This window comes from Cajanus cajan, chromosome 8 (assembly GCF_000230855.2).
Source record: "Cajanus cajan strain Asha chromosome 8, NIPB_CcT2T_4, whole genome shotgun sequence".
Taxonomy (NCBI): domain Eukaryota; kingdom Viridiplantae; phylum Streptophyta; class Magnoliopsida; order Fabales; family Fabaceae; genus Cajanus; species Cajanus cajan.
Window position 1 is genome coordinate 30300076 of NC_138524.1, and position 22302 is coordinate 30322377.

Here is a 22302-nt window from a genome sequence, read left to right on the forward strand (position 1 = left end):
GCTGCTGGGACAAAAATCATATTAAGATTTCCACTGTTCATCAAAAGCATAGTAATGAGTTTTGGGAAGAAACACAATGGAAAGATCCTTAAAAAAGGAAATAAAAGCAACGAGCTAAAATCATTAAACAAGGAAGTTGCTCTGGTATTCAGCTTGTGACAATTCATAATAGATTGATTTTCTAGATGTGGACAAGCTCCCCGCACTATTTTACATTTCCATTCCTGTAAGTACATGAAGATCGAGGTTTCTAACTATGCAAATGAAATAATAGAAGATCTATCATTGACAGTTTCTTGAAACTCGGAACAAGTAATCTCTTTACTATCAAGCCTTATTATTGATAGATTCTTGAAAGATAGCAAGAGTTCAAGGTAGGAGTAGGACACAATTTTTATGATTGCTAAACTTTAAGGAATCCACATTGGATAATGAATCATCTCCAAAGTCCAAACCAATTTGAAAATCTTTTACCAACACAACTCTTGATTGACAACACTTTCAATCTAAGTCATAAAATCATAAAATTCAACAATTAGATGAGAAAAAGGAACATTGGAGAATTTTAAGAATCTATATCGAATGAAACGAAAGATAATATGATGCTAAGTTGCTTGATTTACCTTCAGAAAAAGAGCAAATCTCACATCAGTGTTAAATCTATCACATTCTTTCTTGGCCTAATTTTGCACCCGAAATTTGTTTTATAATCCTGGTACAAATGCCGAAGAAAACTTAAAGGTTTAAGAGCTTGAAGTTGACAATTATTTCTTTCTATATCCACGTGTCAATTAGATGGGATGAATGTGCCTACCACGGTAGAATTCCAGAAATTTTAAATCACTGCAAAATATTCTATTGTGGAACAGTAGTATATATATTTAATTCCTTCCGTAGATTGTGTTTTGGAATTCCAGAAACATTTAAAAACAGAAATTTAGAAAATAGTGTTATTACAATATTACCAGACAGGTATGTGGAACAGTAGCATGAGAACATAAAATAAGAAAAGTTGAGAAGAGACACTAAAAGAAATTAAAAAACAAAACCAACAACATAGGAAGCTGTGCATGAAGCAAGACTAAGTTCATAATGCTCGGAATGCTTTTTCAGTGTTTTTTTTGGTCAAAGATTGAGTCAAATTGACATCAAATTACAACAAAATGTCATATCCAATAAATAATTTTTTTTGCAAGAAAACTGGAAGAAGAAAGATATTGCAAGAAGAGAAGTTCCTCTTGGGATACAAATAAGTCACATATCTTATAAAATAAGACAAGAAATAACAACTTATATAACACAAACATATTTCAATGATTGAGAGGCCTTTTGGGTGATAACCAAAAGCAAAACCGTGAGTGCTTAGGCCCAAAGCGAACAATATCTCATCATTGTGGAATATGCTTGTGTAATAACTTTATAAAAATAATCCTCATAAAATATCCTCTAAGACAAATATCATAATATAACCCCATCAGTTCCATATAATAATTTTTGAAAGTATGAACAAAGCAGAAAGAAAGAAGAGTGGAGGTGAGAAAACAAATTTACCCAACAAGCTAAAGGAAGATGAAACCAGCATAACTTCCAATGACAGAGTTCTCTTTACTAAATATATGTGGAACTTAAGCACATGACTACTTTCACCATTTTCAAGTGTCCTAAATATAAGAAACACATTTAGTTGAAATACAACTTTAATAGTGGATTTTGAATCCTGCTTGTGAAACAAAATGTACAATATATCTCGTTAGTCTTTAGAAGTCAAGTCTTCAAATTGTTATACAATATGCCAAAAACCAGTCATCAATGACACAATATTTTATGGTAAATAACTTGGAACAAAATTCAACTGTGACATATCTTGTCCACATCTACGGAGACTATGAAAAAGAAAAAGAAACTATTTCACAAAGTTATAAAAATGAAGATACTAATGATGAGGAAGATGACTTGATTTTTACACAAAAACTTTTATCACGAATTAATAATGAAATTTGTGATGAAACCCTGAGTTCAGATCTAAAAGAAACCCTAGATCTAGATCTTACAAATTGGTATAATAATGAGATAAACCTCAAAGAAAAATTATGCCTTGACAAAATAGAAACATAATCAGAGATTTCTGAAATTTCTGAAACACAATCTTCAATAAAATCTTACAAAGGATTTATGGGAGATAATTATACAGGAAGTAGTAGTTTTCCTAGTCATATTCAACATTTTGATTATGGTACAGAAAACTACGACTTAGGATTCATTCCTAGAGAACAAATTATTACTCCTTTCGATTACACCTTAGGAGATAATACGATAGACCATGGGCCAAGGGCCCAGTTACCAGAGCTATGGCTACAAGAATACAAGAAGAGTTGGACCTTGTAAAGACTAGTGGACTTGCCAAGCCCAAGGTAGTCTTCACTTGGAATGCTCTATCATGAAGAGAAGCCTAGTTCTACTTGTATATATTGTATAGTTTCAAATAGTCTCTTGTATAGGTTATTTTTGTCTTTGTATTTTTGAGGCACTTTATTTGCTTTTTCCTAGTGTTTGTATATTGATTTTGAGGTAGGTTACTTGGAGAGTTTAACTCCATTTAACCTCCCTAGTTCATACTTTCATTTGGTATTTTTTCAGTAGGGAAAAGGGGGTGCTTTTAGCAAAGCTAGGGAGTGTGCTTAGAAATTGGGCCTGAGTTGGGCCTAGGCTAAATTTTGCATATTGGACTCATTTTGCTCCTAATTTTTCATAGATTTGATTTAGCTAGGTTTCATCATCATATGATGAACCTAACTAAACCAAATTAAAGATTTTCAAATTAATCTTGGAGCCATTTTGAGACCAAGGTCGCCTAGCCCAAAAGACTTCCTCTTGGCCGAAATTTCTAAGACTTCTCCTCTTGGTTTTGAAGCTTGCCTTGCAAGCTACTAAACTAAGGGAGGTTAAGCCAACCTTACCATGGTTCTTAAGTGAACCATGGTCAAGGTTAGCTTCTCCTAGAAGCTAGCTAAAACCGTGGGAGTTAAGTTCACCTTACCATGGTTCCTAGTGAACCATGGTTAAGGTTAGCTTCTCCTACAAGCTACCTTATCCTATATATTTGTTTTCTATACTCTTGTAATCACTTTTGACAAATTTGAGAAATAAAATCTGAATTTCTCTCCCACTCAAGAGTCATAAAACCGTAGAGAGTTCTCTCCTAGGTTTTCTAGCAAAGTTCTCCAACTTTGCTTTGGTTCCTCAAGCTTCCTTCACAAGCTTTAGGAAGTGACCGAACCTCCTCTTCAAGGCTTCTCCTCCATGGAAGCTTCTTTCATGGAGATTCAAGCTTCTCCAAAGGATTAACCTCAAGAACATTCGGTCCAAGCATGGAGGAGTTGAAGTTCATCAATCTTCTTCAACTTAGCTCCATCATTTTTGGTATCTAGAGCCTAGTGCTCTTGAGGTTTTTGTCTCTAATTTTTTCTAATAGAATCCGTGTTGTATCTTCCTCCTATTACATGTCTTGTTGTGTTTTCTGTATGGATCTAGGTTTTCTAAAAATTTTGATGGATCCTATATGTCTAATATGAAGTAATTGATTCATGTTTGCTTGTTCCTATTCTTGTGAATCAATTTCGGTTTTGTGCTTTAGGTACTCTTGTGCTTGTGCTTTTGATTTTTGCTTGAGTCTTCTCCATTCATTCACATGTGTCCGTGATTGGACAACATTCATTGAGCATAGATTTTGTTTTTGAATCTCTTGTTTTGTCCTAGAAAGTCATGTGTAGTCCTTTGTATGTTGAAACTTCCTAGACTAGCTTGTTTGACCTAATTTTTGTTTAGCATTTTTGTGTCCGAATTTGTTGTGTCTTTTCTTATTAAATCTGTACCTTACTATATGTGCTTTTGTTTTACATGATTGAGTTCCTAATTTGCTATTAGTTCTAGCAAATTTCCTAGAGTTAGGTTTCTATTATGTCTTGTTAAAAGTTTGTCAAAGAAAAGTTCATAAACACTTTCCTATTAGGTCTCCTTGTGTCTTGTGTTGTGGCTGAAACTTTGTGCAATTTTTTTAACCTTAAAACAGAACCAAAACAGAGGTGTGAGTGTCTTAAATGCATGAGAAAAACAAAAGAATGAGTGCTTAAAAATTTTCTCTCAAAATAATACAAAATAGTGGAGCACTAGTTACAAAATGCATGTGAACACCTCTTGTTTTGTGTGAAATTTTTGCTGCAGTATTTTTACACTAAATCCGAGACTTCTAAGTGTTTAAAAGGCATTGAAACTCCTGAACATCAAAAGAAAATTAAGAGAAAAATATTTTGCAAAAGAAAAAGAAAGAAAATAGCAAAAGAAAAAGCCATAGGAGTGAAAATTTGGTGTTGTGTGCTCTCGGATTTGGAAAATTCTTGTGACATGTTTGCATTGGTCCAGCCATATATTTGAGTCTTATTTTGTTTTCTAATCTTAGCTTTTGATTTGTTAATCCATTCTAGTACCATTCCTAGGTTATTCTTTTGTGTGCTAGCTTTCTAAATTTGCCTTAATTTTTGCTTGTCATTTTTTGTGGAATTCTTTGTAGTCTTGTCTCATTTGTTTTCCACCAATTGGTGTAGCTATTCTAAATTTTTCTTTTTCAGTTTTACACTAATATTCTAGTCTTGAAGGTGGTTGAGTGCTTCTTAAAAGGTGTAGGAGGCCAAGGCAAAGGACATCCACTTGAAGGCTTTGGTGGTTGCTTAGGGAGTTTGTTCTCTCTTGGTGGCTAGGCTCTTGAAAACACCTAGAAGTGACCAAAGTCAAGGTTGCTTCTAAGAGAGGAGTGAAACACCTTGTGAGGCTGCAATTTGGTGGCTGAATTGGAGCAAGAAGGAAGAAAGCTAGTTGTGAAAATTTTTGTGAAAATTAGTGACAAATTTTAGTGACGGAAAGTTCAAAGTTCAATTTGTACTCTTTAGTAGCTCACCTCCCTCCAAAGTTCAATTTGTACTCTTCGACCTCCAAGTGCCAAGTCTAAAGCACTTAAAAACTTTATTTTCATAAAAACTATTTTTGTGTGGAAAAATCTCTTGAATTAAAATGTCTCAAAATTCCTCCAATAGTGAAAGTGATGGCTCTCCAAAAAGTCTTTCTTACATCACTAAAGAGCTCAAATCACTTAAACTATGGAAAAAGCAAGAGTCCATTCAAAGAGAGAAGGAAAGAATTGAAAGAGAAGGACAACTTGCTTATTTAGAGGAAGAATTGAGAATTTTAAGGCAAGAGGAAGAAAAATTAAAAGAAGATATGAAGAAACATAGGAAAAAGAGTAGGAGCTCACATTCCCAATACACATCCCCTAATGAAAGCATGAATCAAGGGGATCACTACCAACATACTCCTAGGAGAACTACTAGGCCAAGGGAAGTCAAGGTTGACCTCCCACAATTCTTTGGCAAAGATGATGTGGAGTCTTATCTAGATTGGGAAATGAAGGTTGAGCAACTCTTTGCTTGCCATAGGGTAAGTGAAGAGAGGAAAGTCCCTTTGGCTGCCCTTAGCTTCCAAGGGCATGCCATGTATTGGTGGACAGCCCTAGAGAGAGAGAGACGCCTCCACAATGATCCTCCAATTCAATATTGGAATGATCTTAAAAGTGCAATGAGGAGGAGGCACATTCCCACCTACTATGGGAGGGAGCTTATGAATAAGCTCCAAAGGCTCCAACAAAGAGACATGTCTGTAGAACAGTACAGGCAACAAATGGATCTATTAATGATGAGGGCTTGTATTAGGGAAGAGGAAGCTACTACTGTAGCTAGATTCTTAAGTGGTCTTAATTTAGAAATAAGAGACCAAGTGGAGCTACTACCCTACAGGGACCTAAATGACTTGGTCCAACTTTGTGTAAGGGTAGAACAACAAAGAATGAGGAAATCTTACGAAAATAGCTCCAACTCTTCATTTCTAAAGAAAGATTCCAAGAAGGAGGGAAAAACTTTTGAAAAGAAGAAAACTTTTGAACCCTCCAATAATCTAGCCACAGAAAAAGATAAGGGAAAGGGAAAGGACACTACACACACTAGTTCTAGGACTAGTGATATTAAGTGCTTTAAATGTTTAGGGAGAGGCCACATTGCCTCCCAATGCCCCACAAAGAAGGTCATGATCATGAGGGGGCATGACATTTATAGTAGCCAAGATGAGGCTACTACTTCCTCTAGTAATAGTGAGGAAGAAGCAAGTGAACAAGAAGAAGGTGTAGAGTCTACTTTTCCTTATGAAGGGGAGCTCTTAATGATTAGGAGACTCCTCAACAACCAACCTAGTGATACTCTATCACAAAGGGAGAACATATTTCATACTAGATGCAAAGTTTCAAACAGTGCATGTTCTCTCATTGTTGATAGTGGCTCATGGTGCAATTGTTGTAGCACTAGGCTGGTTGAGAAGTTGGGCTTAACTACTAGTCCCCATCCTAAACCTTATCAACTTCATTGGATTAATGAGGATGGTGACTTGGCAGTTTACCAACAAGTAAAGGTCAAGCTTTCTATTGGTAATTATGAAGATGAGGTGCTATGTGATGTAATACCAATGGAAGCTTGTCACATCTTATTAGGAAGGCCATGGCAATTTGATAAGAAAACCATGCACAATGGCCTTACTAACGAGATTACCTTTACTCATAAGGAAAGAAAATTTGTGCTTCATCCTCTTTCTCCTCAACAGGTGGCTGAGGATCAAGCACAAATGAAACTAAAAAGAGATAGTGAGAAAAGGTTTAAAAAAAAGAAGAAAAGAGTGAAAAAAAAAGTCTGTGAAACATAAGGATAGAGAGGAATCTAGGGAAAAAGGAGTTCCCTCCCTAGAGGTTGTTGCTCAAGAAAATAATTTTTCAAAAAAAAACCTCTTGATTCAACAACCCTCTTATATCCTTCTCTGTAAAGGAACTCTTTCTTGCACTGCCACATCTAGTGGACATGAGACTTTACCTAAGGGGGTAAAAACACTTTTAAAAGAATTTGATGATCTATTTCCTCCCGAGGGTCCAATGGGCCTTCCTCCTTCTAGAGGATTAGAACATCAAATTGATTTGGTGCCTGGGGCTAGCCTACCTAATAGGCCTGCCTATAGGACCAACCCCCAAGAAACTAAAGAAATAGAGTCTCAGGTCCAAGAGTTGTTGGAGAAGGGCTGGGTTCGAAAGAGCTTAAGTCCTTGTGCTGTTCCAGTGTTGTTGGTTCTAAAGAAAGATGGCAAGTGGAGAATGTGTTGTGATAGTAGAGCCATCAACAACATCACTGTGAAGTATAGACACCCCATCCCTAGGCTTGATGACATGTTAGATGAGCTTCATGGAGCCATCATATTTTCTAAAGTTGATCTTAAAAGCGGATACAATCAAATTAGAATCAAAGAAGGAGATGAATGGAAAACCGCTTTCAAGACCAAGTTTGGATTATATGAGTGGTTAGTGATGCCCTTTGGGCTCACCAATGCTCCTAGTACATTCATGCGTCTCATGAATCATGTCCTTAGGGATTGTATAGGTAGATTTGTTGTAGTTTATTTTGATGACATCCTCATATATAGTAGGAGCCTAAGTGATCACATAGGACACTTAAGGCAAGTTTTTGATATTCTTAGGAAAAATCAACTTTTTGGAAATTTAGAAAAATGTACTTTTTGTGTAGATAGTGTTGTTTTCCTAGGGTTTATAATTAGTAAAAAAGGGGTTCATGTGGACCCCGAGAAAATCAAGGCCATCCAAGAGTGGCCCACTCCTAAAAGTGTTGGAGATATTAGGAGCTTCCATGGTTTGGCAAGCTTCTATAGGAGGTTTGTTCCTAACTTCTCCACACTAGCCTCCCCATTAAATGATCTAGTCAAGAAGAATGTGGAATTTATATGGGGAGAGAAACAAGAAAATGCCTTCATAACCTTGAAGCATAAGCTTACCCATGCACCACTTCTAGCTCTACCAGATTTTTCAAAAACTTTTGAGTTAGAATGTGATGCCTCTGGAGTTGGTATAGGGGCGGTTTTGTTACAGGGTGGGCACCCTATTGCATATTTCAGTGAAAAACTCAAAGGTGCCTCCCTTAACTATCCTACCTATGACAAAGAGCTTTATGCTTTGGTTAGGGCCCTTCAAACTTGGGAACATTACCTTATTCCCAAAGAGTTTGTCATTCATAGTGACCATGAGTCACTTAAATATTTGAGGGGCCAAGGCAAGCTAAACAAAAGGCATGCTAAGTGGGTAGAGTTCTTAGAACAATTCACATATGTGATTAAATACAAGAAAGGGAAAAATAATGTTGTGGTTGATGCCCTTTCTAGGAGACACACTTTGTTAGTCTCCCTTGGATCTCAAATCTTGGGATTTAATCACATTAAGGAATTGTATACTAATGATCTCGAATTCAAAGAAAATTATACCCAATGCTTAGCAAAGCCTCAAGGAGGTTTCTATATTTCTGAGGGGTATTTGTATAAAGAAGGAAGAATTTGTATACCCCAAGGATCTATAAGAAAACTCCTTGTTCAAGAAAGTCATGAGGGTGGTCTCATGGGGCACTTTGGAGTTGAAAAGACTCTAAGTTTTCTAAAAGAAAAATTCTTTTGGCCCCATATGAGAAGGGATGTTGAGAGGTTTTGCTCTAGATGTATAGCTTGTTTACAAGCAAAGTCTAAAGTAATGCCTCATGGCATCTATACACCCTTGCCTGTTGCTAACTCTCCATGGGTTGATATCAGTATGGATTTTATTTTGGGCTTGCCCAAGACCTAGAGAGGCATGGATTCTATTTTTGTGGTAGTAGACAGATTTAGTAAAATGGCCCACTTTATACCCTGCCACAAAATAGATGATGCAAGCAACATAGCAAGACTCTTCTTCAAGGAAGTGGTTAGACTTCATGGTCTACCCAAAACTATTGTTTCAGATAGGGATACTAAGTTCCTTAGCCATTTCTGGAAAACTCTTTGGAGTAGGCTAGGAACTAAATTTCTTTTCTCTACTACTTGTCACCCACAAACTGATGGGCAAACAGAAGTAGTTAATAGATCCCTATCTACAATGTTAAGGGCAGTCCTTAAGGGTAATCATAAGTCTTGGGATGAGTACTTGCCCCACATTGAATTTGCTTATAACAGGGTAGTCCATAAGACTACCAAAATCTCACCTTTTGAGGTTGTATATGGTTTTAACCCTCTTACTCCTTTAGACCTAATACCCCTACCAGATTCTTCTCATTATTTTCATAAAGAAGGGGTATCTAGGGCTGAATTTGTTAAAAAATTGCATGAGAAGGTTAAAACTCAGATACAACAACAAAATGAGAGAACTGCTTTAGATAGAAGCAAGGGAAAGAAAGCCCTCATTTTTGAGGAAGGGGATTGGGTTTGGCTTCACTTGAGAAAGGAAAGGTTTCCTTCTCAAAGAAAGTCAAAACTCAACCCAAGAGGAGATGGTCCCTTCCAAGTCCTCCAAAGAATTAATGATAATGCTTACAGATTAGATCTTCCCAGTGATTATGGAGTAAGTAACACTTTTAATGTAAGTGATCTTATTCCCTTTGCAGGTTATGATGAGGAAGATGAGCCTACAGATTTGAGGACAAATCCTTCTCAAGAAGGAGGGGATGATAGACCATGGGCCAAGGGCCTAGTGACCATAGCTATGGCTAGGAGGATACAGGAAGAGCTGGATCTTGAGAAGACTAATGGGCTTGTTAGGCCCAAGGTAATCTTCACTTGGAATGCTCTATCATGAAGAGAAGGCCTTAGTTCTACTTGTTTATATTGTACAGTTCATGTATAGTCTTTTGTATAGGTTATTTTTGCCTTTGTATTGTGAGGCACTTTATTTGCTTTTTCCTAGTGATTGTATATTGTTTTTAAGGTAGGTTACTTGAAGAGTTTAACTCCATTTAACCTCCCTAGATGATACATTCATTTTATATTTTTTCAGTAGGGAAAAGGGGGTGACATTTAGCAAAGCTTGAGGTGTGACTAGAAATTGGGCCTGAGTTGGGCCTAGGCTAAATTTTGCATATTGGACTCATTTTGCTCCTAATTTTTCATAGATTTGATTTAGCTAGGTCTCATCATAATATGATGAACCTAACTAAACCAAATCAAGGTTTTCCAAATTAATTCAAGGAGCAAAATGTGTTCAAGGCCGCCTAGCTCTCTTAAGTCTCCTTGGCCGAATTTCCTAGTTGTTCTTCTTGAGTTTTGAAGCTTGCCTTGCAAGCTTCTAAACTCAAGTAAGGTAAGCTTACCTTACCATGGTTCTTAAATGAACCATGGTCAAGGTTAGCTTCCCTTGCAAGCTTGCTAAACCGTAGGGAGTTAAGTAAACCTTACCATGGTTCCTAGTGAACCATGGTTAAGGTTAGCTTCTCCTAGAAGCTACCTTTTCTCTATATATTTGTAAATACCTCCTATGCAGTCACTTTTGACATATATGAGAAATAAACTTCAGATTTCTCTCTCAAGAGTCTTCCTCAAAACCGAAGAGAACTTTCTCTCCTAAGTTCTCTCCAAAGGTTCTCCAACCTTCCTTGGTTCCTTAAGCTTCTACCCCAAGCTAAGGAGTAACCGAACCACTTCAAGGCTTCTCCTCCATTGAAGAACACTTCAAGGAGCTTCAAAGAGTCTTTGGAGTCATAACCTCAAAAGCATCTTCGGTCCTAAGCATGGAGCAAAGTGGAGGAACATCAATCTCCTCACCTAGTTCCATCAGTCAGCCAGCACCTTGTCCATAAGCCTCTGGTACGTCGCCCCAGCGTTCTTCAAACCGAAAGGCATCACCTTGTAACAGTAGGTGGCTTGGTCGGCCATGAATGCTGTTTTATCCTCGTCGACAGTCGACAGGGTGCATTCTGATCTGATTGTATCCCGAGTACGCATCCATGAAACTTAACAATTCATACCCCGATGCGTTGTCGACTAGGCAATCTATATTGGGCAGCGGGTATGAATCTTTTGGGCACGCTTTGTTCAAGTCGGTGAAGTCCGTGCACATCCTCCAGTTTCCGTTGCTCTTCCTTACCATTACCACATTTGCTAGCCACGTCGGGTATTGGATTTCCCGAATGTGACAAGCCGTCAACAGCTTCTTCGTCTCCTCGGCTATGGCCCTTTTTTTATCCTCTCCGAACTTCTGCCGCTTTTGGATCACCAGCTTCACCTTGGGGTCGACCATGAGGCGATGACATAGGAAGTCGGGATCGATGCCTGGCATGTCCGAAGCACTCCATGCGAAAGCGGACATGTTGCTCTTTAATACGGTCAGCAATCCTTCCTCATCTTCTTTACCCAAAGACACACCAATCTTCACCGTTTTTCCCTCGGCCAAGCTAACCTCCTTCACATCTTCTGCTGGGGCTGGTCGGGAATCGAAGTGAGTCATCCTCGGATCTAACTCGATTGACTGAACCCCTCGATCAACTTGTGTCACATATAACTGTCTCCTCGCCCTTAAGCTGTCCTCGTAGCACTTCCTCGCGACTTCTTGATCAACACAAAGGATCCCTACCTTCCCGCTGGGTAATGGGTACTTCACCTTCAGGTGGGGTGTGGAAACGACTGCTCCCAACTTATTCAAAGTGGGTCGTCCGAGTAGCATACTGTAGGACGACTGAGCGTTGACCATCAGGTATCGGACAGTGATAGTCTTCATGTGATCTCCCTGGCCAAAAGTTGTCTCCAAGTCGGTGTATCCCCTGGCCGTTACTTGATCACCTGCCAAACCAACTAACGTACCTGCATACGGCATAAGACGATCGGTCGGAATTTTCATTCCGACGAAGGCTTCCCAGAACATTATATCTGCCGAGCTACCTTGATCCACCAACACTCGCTTCACGTTGTAACCCATGACGATCGCCGAAACGACTATAGGATCATCCTCGTGGGGTGACACACCCTCAAAATTGGCATCTGAGAACGTGATGACTGGGCGAGAGGGTCTCGCCCAACCGGAGACCGATTGCACCGACCGAGAGTATCTCTTCCGTGCTGCTGAAGTCGGACCCCTTCCAGCGAATCCCCCGGCTATGGTGTTGAAGTCTCCATGGACCGCTTGCTGATGAGTCTCTGTGTTCTTCTCTGGAGGGTCCCTCGGGGGAGACCTCCCTTCCCGCCTTCCTCTTCTCGAGTCCTCTCCTTCGCGCCTTCGTCGCCTGTCGGATGAACCCTCATCCTACTTCCCTACAATGAATTTTTTCAAGCGACCCTCCTTAATGAGGCGCTCAATTTGCCTCCCGAGAACGAAGCAGTTCTCTGTAGTATGTCCATGGGTCCGATGAAATTCACACCAATCAGTTTTGTATGGTCCCAACTAGCGGTCAGTTGCCGCCGGGAACTCGAAAAGTGACGCGCTGTTGATGTCATGCAGTATGTGCCGTCGGGGAACGTTGAGTGGAGTGAACTTCTCCTCCTCCTTGTTACGCGTCCACCCGCCTCTTGGCCGATCAATGTGATCGGCTTGCCGATAGTTGCCTTCCTTCGTGTTATAGCGGTCCCGCCGCTTACTCCAATCCGATCGCGGTCGGAGATGTTTGTTGACTTCCTTATTGCTGCCCCCTGCTTCTTGGTTCTCAGCTGCTCTTTTAATAATCTGGTTCTCCTCCGTCTTGATGTGGCTCAAGGCGAAAGCCCTCACCTCCGACATCGTTTGACAGTTCGCCTTTTCAAGCGCAATGTCGAAGGCTCCGGACCTCAAACCTTTCTGGAATGCGATGACCGCCATCCTCTCGTCCAACGACGCTATCCTCAAGGCGACCTCGTTGAACCTCTGCAGGAAATCTTTCAGAGACTCTTCGCGCTGCTGCTTGAGGTCGAACAAATCCGACGTGATCAGCGGCTTCTTTTTGTTGGCGGCAAACTGCGCCATGAAGAGCCGGCTAAAGACATCGAAGTCGGTGATCGACCGATCAGGAAGACCGCTAAACCAGTCGAGCGCCGCCTTCTTGAGCGTGCCCATGAAAAACTTGCAGCGGACCTCCATGCTCCCTCCACAGATCAACATTTGAGCCCGAAAGTCCGTCAAATGCTGACTGGGATCCTGCGTTCCATCAAAAGGTTGGACCTGTGGTATCCGATGATCCCTAGGGATCATCTCGGCCTCTATGGCTTCCGAGAATGGTCGAAAGTCTTTAGGGACCTCCAGCATGATGTCCTCCTCCACAGTCCTGGTACTGGCCGCTATTCTAGCTTGCAGCTTGTCCGCTCTTCTCCTGATCTCTTCGTTCTCGCGCTGAATGGCCTCCTCTCTCTCCCTGGACCGTGCGTTGTCCTCCCTTAAGCCATTGATCATGGCCATCATCTCCTCCATGGTAGGGGGTTGTGAGTTGTTGTTGTTGTTGCCGCCTCTCGCCATGGTAAAGTGTAGGTCTTTCTGTATGACTTGGGGCGTAGGAAAAGTTTCACCGTAGCCCCACGGTGGGCGCCAAAATGTTCCGGCCAAAGGGTGGTCTAGGGTTTTTTCCTAGGTCAAGCCTCAAAGCCAGAGCATTCAAAAGTGTAATCTATCGTCCTAGCTCTAGGGTTTTGGGTTTTATACCTTTGTGTTCATGGGCCTCGTGGGCCCCGCCATTATCGGGATTCTCCTTAACCGTTCTTATCTCGAGGCCATGGGGGTGAGTGGTGGTTGGTCAAGTCGGGATTTTACCGACAAGGCCCTTACTAGGGGACCTGTCGGGAGAACGGCGAATGCCCTCGCGGGTGCATGTAATTGGGTTAGAGCCGAGTTGCCGTGCGCTGTGACTACCAGTCGGGTATTAGACGAGTGGGGGTCCAGTCAGAATTTTACCGGGAAGGTACAATAATAAAATTAAATCTTATAATAGTTATCTTTTTAATGATACTAAATTAAATATTATAATTATTTTACAATAAATTAAAATTAAAATGAAAACATAATAAAATATTTTAACTGATATTTCAAATAAAATACATTAAAATATTATAATCAAAAGAAATCCAGTATTAAATCAAAAGATTATAAAAATCATACTAAAATTATAATAAATATTTGTATCAAAGAGATTGCTACACATTTTAGATTTTATTTATTATGTTTTATAATCAAAAGATATCTAATATTAAATCAAAAGATTATAATAATTATAACTCAAATCTAGATAAATATTATGATATTAAATTTATTATATATTAAAATTAATTAAATATTTTTAATAAAGAAACTAATACAGATTTTAGATTTTATCTACTATGTTTTGTAATCAAAAGAAATCCAATATTAAATTACAAGATAATAAAAATTATAACTAACATCATAATAAATTTTCTAATATTAAATTTAGTATATATTAAAATTAATTAAATATTTGTATTTAAGAAATTGTTGCAAATTTTAGATATATATTTTAAACTTTTTATTATATTAAATTAATTAAAAATTAATTATATTTTATCACTTTTTAATAAAGTGAGTCAATGATAATGAATTAATTAAAATTTTAAAATATATTTTAATTAAAAATATTTTTTTCTCAATACAGTGACTAAAAGTATTATAATAAATAATAAAATTAAATAAATTAAATCTTATAATAGTTATTTTTTTAGTGATACTAAATTAAATATTCTAATTATTTTACAATAAATTAAAATGAAAAGATAATAAAATATTCTAACTGATATTTCAAATAAAATACATTAAAATATTATAATCAAAAGAAATCTAGTATTAAATCAAAAGATTATAAAAGTCATAAATAAAATTATAATAAATATTTTTATCAAAGAAATTGCTACACATTTTAGATTTTATTTATTATGTTTTATAATCAAAAGATATCTAATATTAAATCAGAAGATTATAATAATTATAACTCAAATCCAGATAAATATTTTGATATTAAATTTATTATGTATTAAAATTAATTAAAAAAAATTTATCAAAGAAACTAATACAGATTTTAGATTTTGTTTACTATGTTTTATAATCAAAAGAAATCCAATATTTGATTACAAGATAATAAAAATGATAACTAAAATCATAATAAATTTTCTAATATTAAATTTAGTATATATTAAAATTAATTAAATATTTGTATTTAAAAATTGTTGCAAATTTTAGATATGTATTTTAAATTTTTTATTATATTAAATTAATTGAAAATTAATTATTTTTTTATCAATTTTTAATAAAGTGAGTGAATGATAATGAATTAATTAAAATTTTAAAATATATTTTAATTACAAATATTTTTTTATCAATACAGTGACTAAAAGTATTATAATAAATAATAAAATTAAATAAATTAAATCTTATAATAGTTATTCTTTTAGTGATACCAAGTTAAATATTCTAATTATTTTACAATAAATTAAAATGAAAATATAATAAAATATTCTAACTGATATTTCAAATAAAATAAATTAAAATATTATAATCAAAAGAAATCCAATATTAAATCAAAAAATTAAATAATTGTCAGTAACACTAAGTTTTGTTGTAGTGTCAATATGGTGGCTAAGAGTATTATAATAACTAATTAAATTAAAAAAATAAATCTTATAATGGTAAATTTTTAATGATGAAAAATTAAATATTATAATTATTTTACAAGAAATTAAAATGAAAACATTTTTTATAAATTATTATAAATAATAATTTTTTTTTCTTTTTAGCGACCGATTTTACTTTGATCGCTAAAATTATTATAAATTATCATATTTTTATTCACTTAGCGACCGATTTACATTTGGTCGCTAAAATTATTGTAAAATAATAATAATTTTTTATTCTTTTAGCGACCGATGCTATTTTAGTCGCTAACACTATTATAAATAATAATTTTTTATTTTTTTTTGCGACCGATATAAATTCGGTCGCTAAAATTATTTCAAAAATATTAATATTTTTTAGCCACTGATTGCAATTCGGTCTCTATAGTTATTATAAATAATAAATATATTTTTTTTAGCGACCGATTGTGAGTTGGTCGCTAACTCTATTTTAAATAATAATTTTTTTTATTTTATTTAGCGACCGATTTTAGTTTGGTTGCTTAAAAATCATTATAAATAATATTATTTTTGATTTAATTAGCAACTGATTTTGTTTCGGTCGCTAAACTTATTATAAATATTTTTTTTTTTTTTTAGCCACCGATTTTAGTTGGTTGCTAATATTGTTATAAATAATATTATTTTATTTTTTTAGCGACCGATTTTCTATTTGGTCACTAAAATTATCATAAATAATATTATTTTAATTTTGTTAGCGACCGAAACCGTTCCGTCGCTAATTTAACCAACATTTGTTATGTTAGCGACCGATTTAGCGATCGATTTTTAGCCACTACAAAATTCGGTCGCTAATTCGGTTTCTAAATAAAATTTGCTACCAAGTCAAATTCGGTTGCTAATTGAGTCTCTATTAGCAACGAAAATAATTCGGTCGCTAATTTCGGTGGCTAAAATGACTTTTTTTTGTAGTGTATTTTTATAATTACTCGTCAATTTGAATTAATAAAACAAAGTATCAAATAGTTTTTAAATTTTTTAAAAATTTGCAAACTTGATCTATGCAGTAAGAACTTTTAATTCAACGAATGGATCGTTAAAATTTGATGTAAAACATGAATTATTAAGTGAAGTAAATTTATCAAGTCTTACTCTTGAAATAAGTATATCTTTTCTTACTAAAAGAGTATTTCTTAGAAAGTGGGTTTGAACCTAACTCAACTATACAAAATCAACTTTTTAGTGGACATAGGATAGTTGTGAAACCATCTAAGAAAGTGAATTTGAATCTAACTCAACTCTATAAAAGACTAGTTTAAGGTAAAGGTGTCCTCATTTATAAATTCTTATCACTAGTATATATGAAACTTGGATTCTTTTCAATACACCCATCATACCTGTGACACCCTTACTACCCCAACACATATATAATATAATTCAATTAAGAAGAATAAACTTTCAAAGGGTTCGTAAAAGGGTTCACATAAAACTTCGAAACTGTTCTTTCTTCAATATAAGAAAATGACTGAAAAATGAAACTTTAAAGGTAAAATTTAAGAGTTTACAATTTTAAACACATTTATTACAATACCAAATCCATATAAATATTCTGTCCTAGAAATCCTCTGCCCCGATGTCACATTATCAGAGCATTCCCATAATTTAACTGTTGACATTCTAGATGTCACTCGTAGCCGGATCTTCTTCACCTAAAATATCCACAGTTTATACGGTGAGAAAAGAAAATATCTATATGCAAAGTACATACAAACACCTCACAATATAATCTCATCATAATTCATTATTTAATAAAATATATATATATATATATATATATATATCCATCATTCATCGTCTTCATATCTCAATTCACATTTAACATATCTCATTTCACATACATATCTCAATCCATCATAATTCACACCAATTATACATTTTACAACATCATTTTCATATTCATAATTCATGTCAATCTTACAATTAACATTATGCCAAGACCTCGCCACATCTGACACAAGTGATACAGGTTAATTGCCTCCCACACCAAACCAGGGTCACGCCCTCCCTGTAGCATCACTTACCCAGGGGCCGTGCCATCCCTAGTCATTAAGGAGTACGCTCGTCCCTGAAGCATCACCTACCCAGGGTTCGTATCATCCCTGATCATCCGGGAGTACGCTCGTCCCTGAAACATCAACTACCAGGGTTCGTATCATCCTTGATCCTTTAGTGTGAGGAACCACAATCAAATTACAATCCATACAGTCTCTTGCAATTAACCCTGTGCCAGGGATGCCATAATCGACATAAGTGGTGTGTGTTAACTGTCTTACTCATCCCACACCATGCTAGGGTCACGCCCTCCCTGTAGCACCACTTACCCAGGGGTCGTGCCATCCCTAGTCATTAGTGTGAGGAAACACATCGCAATCATATTCTTAATCATTTCCATACCACATCTCATCTCATATCACAATTCCATATAACATACACAATTTCATATCACATACTCAACAGATAAGTCTAACAAAATAAGGGTTTACAAATCCCTCAAGCAATTCATATCTCGATCATCAATTCTTATAATATAATATAACAAGAACATTAATAAAATAATTAATAGAATTAGTAATTTAATATAATTTCAGCACAGTAAAACCCCTAATTGTTCCAAAACCTAGTTCACAGGCACTTTTCTACAATTTCGTTCTCTCTCACAGATCATCATTCTTACAAATTATTAGCATATTTGTAATCCTCAACACATACCGAATCTAATGATATAATTAATTCCTCAAACAGGAATAATCCAATTTTTCCAAAACCTACCCTACAGGCACTTTTCTATAATTTCGTTCTCTCTCCTAGAGCATCATTTTTACAAACAAATTATATATTTATTGTCCTAAATATATACAGAATCAAATAATGCCAATAATTCTTCAAACAGAAATAATTGTAAAATTACTCATAATCCTAAGGGCTCTTCTTCTACCCAAATTCCCTCATGCAACTCCACATATAAATAATCCCCTTTTCTCCCGTACCTGGATACATAGGAACTCGGGCAGAACCTCCTCTTTTTCCTTAAATAAGGATTGGAACTAAGACTGGAGCAGAACCTCATCCTCTGAGTTCCCCTTGGTCTTCAGAGAGAAGAAGAAGAACGAAAGAGAGAACAGAAGAGAAGAGAGAGTGAGAATGAGAGGTGTGTAGAAATGAGAGGATTTGAGGCCTATTTATAGGATTTTTCGCCCACCTACCACTACGGCCCGTTCCAAAATCGGAACGGCCCGTTCTGGGCCCTTCAAACCTATGTAAATTTTTCAACTGGAACGGCCCGTTCCCAAACCAGAACGGCCCGTTCTCAAACCCAGCAGAACGGCCAGTTCTGCTTCCAGAACGGCCCGTTCTCCAAACCAGAACGACCCGTTCTGCTTCTCAAATTTTGGGCCTTTAACTTATTCCAGAACGGCTCGTTTCACTTTTGAAACGGCCCGTTCTGGGCAACGAATTGGGCCTACGGCCCATTGAAAATTGGACTGTTACAATACCCAACATTATTAGATTTAGTGTTTGAATAAATATTGAGTGACCCTTTTAATAATGTAGGATAAATTACACTTCAATTTTTTCCCCATAGTATTATCTTTTAATGAACCAAAATCTTTATTATATCATGAATGATACTCACTAAAAGAACGAGATTGATATTATTCTTCTTTTTAGGAAAAAATCAGTAATTCATGATAATAACTTTAATTTTTATTTTTCTAGTAATGCTCATGAAATATGTTCGTTGTAATTTCATAAATTTTATAAAATATATAGTAATTCTATATTTATTATGTTTATGAATTTTATACATGTTAAATATATCTTAAATTTAACATATTCTACATTTTGTCGCAATATTAGATATATATTGTATTAGTGCATCATGTGTTAAACTTGAGATCGAAAATGAGTCGAGTTGAGTTGAACTTAATTTAGCTCAACTCGAGTCAATATAATATTTGATTTAGTTTATAGTTCGATTTGAGTTTAATATAAATATATTTTTTTTCATCCGAAACTTAACTTGGTATAAGTTTGTTAGCAGTTCAATTCAACTCAATAACTTGTTAGTTTGAATCACATGAATAAATAATTAATTTTTTTAATCTTGTACATATCAAAATTTTAATTTAATAATAGATTTTAGATAAAATTATTGTTATTTTTTTAAAAGACTAAACATAATTTATTATATTGATTTTATAAGGTACAACTCCAAAGGAATATAATTAGAACCAAATTCTATATAAATAAAAATTATTCCATATTACATAAAATAAAAGAAAACTGAATCTACAACAATAAAATTCTAAAGTATTCAACTCCTAAAAAATAACAACTTGCTTTATATAAAAACTAAATTAATAATTTTCGTTATTAATGAGTAAATCAATTTTAATTACAAGAGTTATTCATTAGAGTAAATTTATCAAAACTTACTCTTGGATTCACCTACTTCAAAAGTAAGTTTATCTAAACTTATTTCACTGAATAACTTACATTTTATATCAAATTTTAATAATCTAACTATTAAATTAAAAGTTCTTTATACATAAATCAAGTCTGTAAATTTTTAAGAGTTTTTTAAAATTATTTGATACTCATTTTCACTAACTCAAATTGATGAATAATCAAAAAAGTATTTTATACATTGATTTGAATTAATGAAATGAAGTATCAAATACTTTTCAAAATTTTTAAAACTTTGCAGACTTGATCTATGCATTAAGAACTTTTAATTTAACGTTAAAATTGTTAAAATTTAATATCATACATGAGTTATTGAACAAAATAAGTCTCTCTATCTATCTATCTATTTATCTATCTATCTATCTATCTATCTATCTATCTATCTATCTATCTATCTATCTATCTATCTATATATATATATATATATATATGAGGGATCAAATAACTCCAAGAGTAATTATTAGTAAAATTATTCTACTCAATAACTCATGGCGTGTGTTAAATTTCAACATCTAACTATTAAATTAAAAGTACTTAATATATAAATCAAGTACACAATTTTTTTTTAAAAAATTGAAATTCATTTGATAATTCATTCTATTAATTCAAATTGATGAATAATCATAAAAATATTTTATACGCTGATATATTTCTATATAACGAAGTATCATATAGTTTTCAAATTTTTCAAATTTTTTTAATGTTTATACGCTGATATATTTCTATATACGCTGATATTAAGAGTTCTTAACGTATAGCTCAAGTCTATAAATTTTTAAAAAAATTAAAAATTATTTGATATTTCATTTTATTAATTTAAATGGACGGATAATCATAAAAATATTTTATGTGTTAATTTGAATCTATATAACGAAGTATCATATGATTTTCAAAATTTTTAAAAATTTGTAGACTTCATACATACATTAAGAACTTTTGATTTAATGGTTGGATCGTTGAAATTCAACATAGATCATGAGTTATTAAGTGGAGTAACATAAACAAGAGTTACTTCATGGCATCCCTCCTTGCATGGATTGAGTTAGGAGCATCAAAGAGGGAAGACCGGACTCCTTGGATCATGGAACTCAAGGTTTCTAGCCTTGGTGATGGAGGCTAGGTGTTTGATAAATGCTAAGGTGATACTCTAGGGTTTTGGCTCACTTCATTGATGGATGAAGGTCACTCCTAAAGGTGAGAACACTCACGGTGAAGATGAGGAGGATAGGTGGCCGAAATGACCAACGGGACTAAGGAAAGAATATTATGGCACAAAGGCTCTCTTAATATCATAAATTCCAAAGTATTTACAAGGTTGCTAGCCTAGGGTATTTATAGAAGGGAGGATGCATTTAGGGTTACATTTGAGAGTGCTTGGCTGAAAAATGCAAGCCAAATGCACTTCAAATGAAATCTAAATTAACCCTAGATGCTACTTGGTGGCCAAGGATGGAATCTTTGGGTTTGGTTAAGCTACATCTAGGTGCATGATAAGACCATGCAACCTAGGTGCCTGATAAGACCATGCAACCTAGGTGCCATCCACTTGGGCCTAAACCTTGCCAAGTCCAAAAATAAATCCAAGGCTAACAAAAAACACGTCTATGCCTTATTTTCTCACCCTAATAAAATACCCTAGCTATAAAATAAAATCCTATAATTTAAGGCACCCCATAATACAAGTGTAAAATAGGAAATACAAGTAAAAATAAATCCTATAATTAAGACACCCCAAAATACAAGGGTAAAATAGGAAATACAAGATAAATAAATCCTATGTCTAAGGTACCTAAAATACAAGGGTAAAATAGGAAATTAAAGACAAGGGTAAAATAGGAATAAATCTTATACTAATAAAAAAATGTAGGAGCTAAGGCCCAAAAGTAGGCTCACTCCTCTTATGATTTTCAAAACTAACCCATTCCTCTTGCCTCCTTCAATATATCACCTCTTGGTCTTCTTGGCCTTAGTGTGATTCCATCATTCCCTCCCTCTTGAAAAGGATTTGACCTCAAATCAAGAGGTTCTTCATGGTGGACATCATGACCAACAAAAATATAAAAATAAGCATTATAGGGAATAGTATATGACCGACAGCATATAAACTTCTTCTATTATAAAATTATTTGTTATATTATGTATCACATTGTTAGCATAAACATCTAAAATCTATATCTTACAATAAAACTTACACAAAGCCAAGTTTATTGTCTATCATTTCATCTACGAAAGTTGATATTACATATATATTTCACATTTATCTACTTTAGAAGAACTAAATCTGTCTGAATAGCCATA

At 35.0% G+C, this 22302-nt stretch overlaps 2 protein-coding genes and 1 pseudogene across 2 annotated transcripts; 1 reads left to right on the forward strand and 2 right to left on the reverse strand.

Moving 5' to 3' along the window:
* Positions 1-54: 54 nt before the first annotated feature.
* On the forward strand, positions 55-7665 carry LOC145950399 (uncharacterized; annotated as a pseudogene).
* Positions 7666-10716: 3051 nt separating this feature from the next.
* LOC145950400 (uncharacterized) lies at positions 10717-11857 on the reverse strand. Its single transcript, XM_083061487.1, has 2 exons — positions 10971-11857; positions 10717-10864 (listed from the first exon to the last, which is right to left on the reverse strand). Exons 1-2 carry the CDS (start codon positions 11855-11857, stop codon positions 10717-10719), a joined length of 1035 nt encoding a protein of 344 aa, XP_082917613.1.
* Positions 11858-12319: 462 nt separating this feature from the next.
* Positions 12320-13315, reverse strand: LOC145950401 (uncharacterized). Its single transcript, XM_083061488.1, has one exon. It carries the CDS (start codon positions 13313-13315, stop codon positions 12320-12322), a length of 996 nt encoding a protein of 331 aa, XP_082917614.1.
* Positions 13316-22302: the final 8987 nt, after the last annotated feature.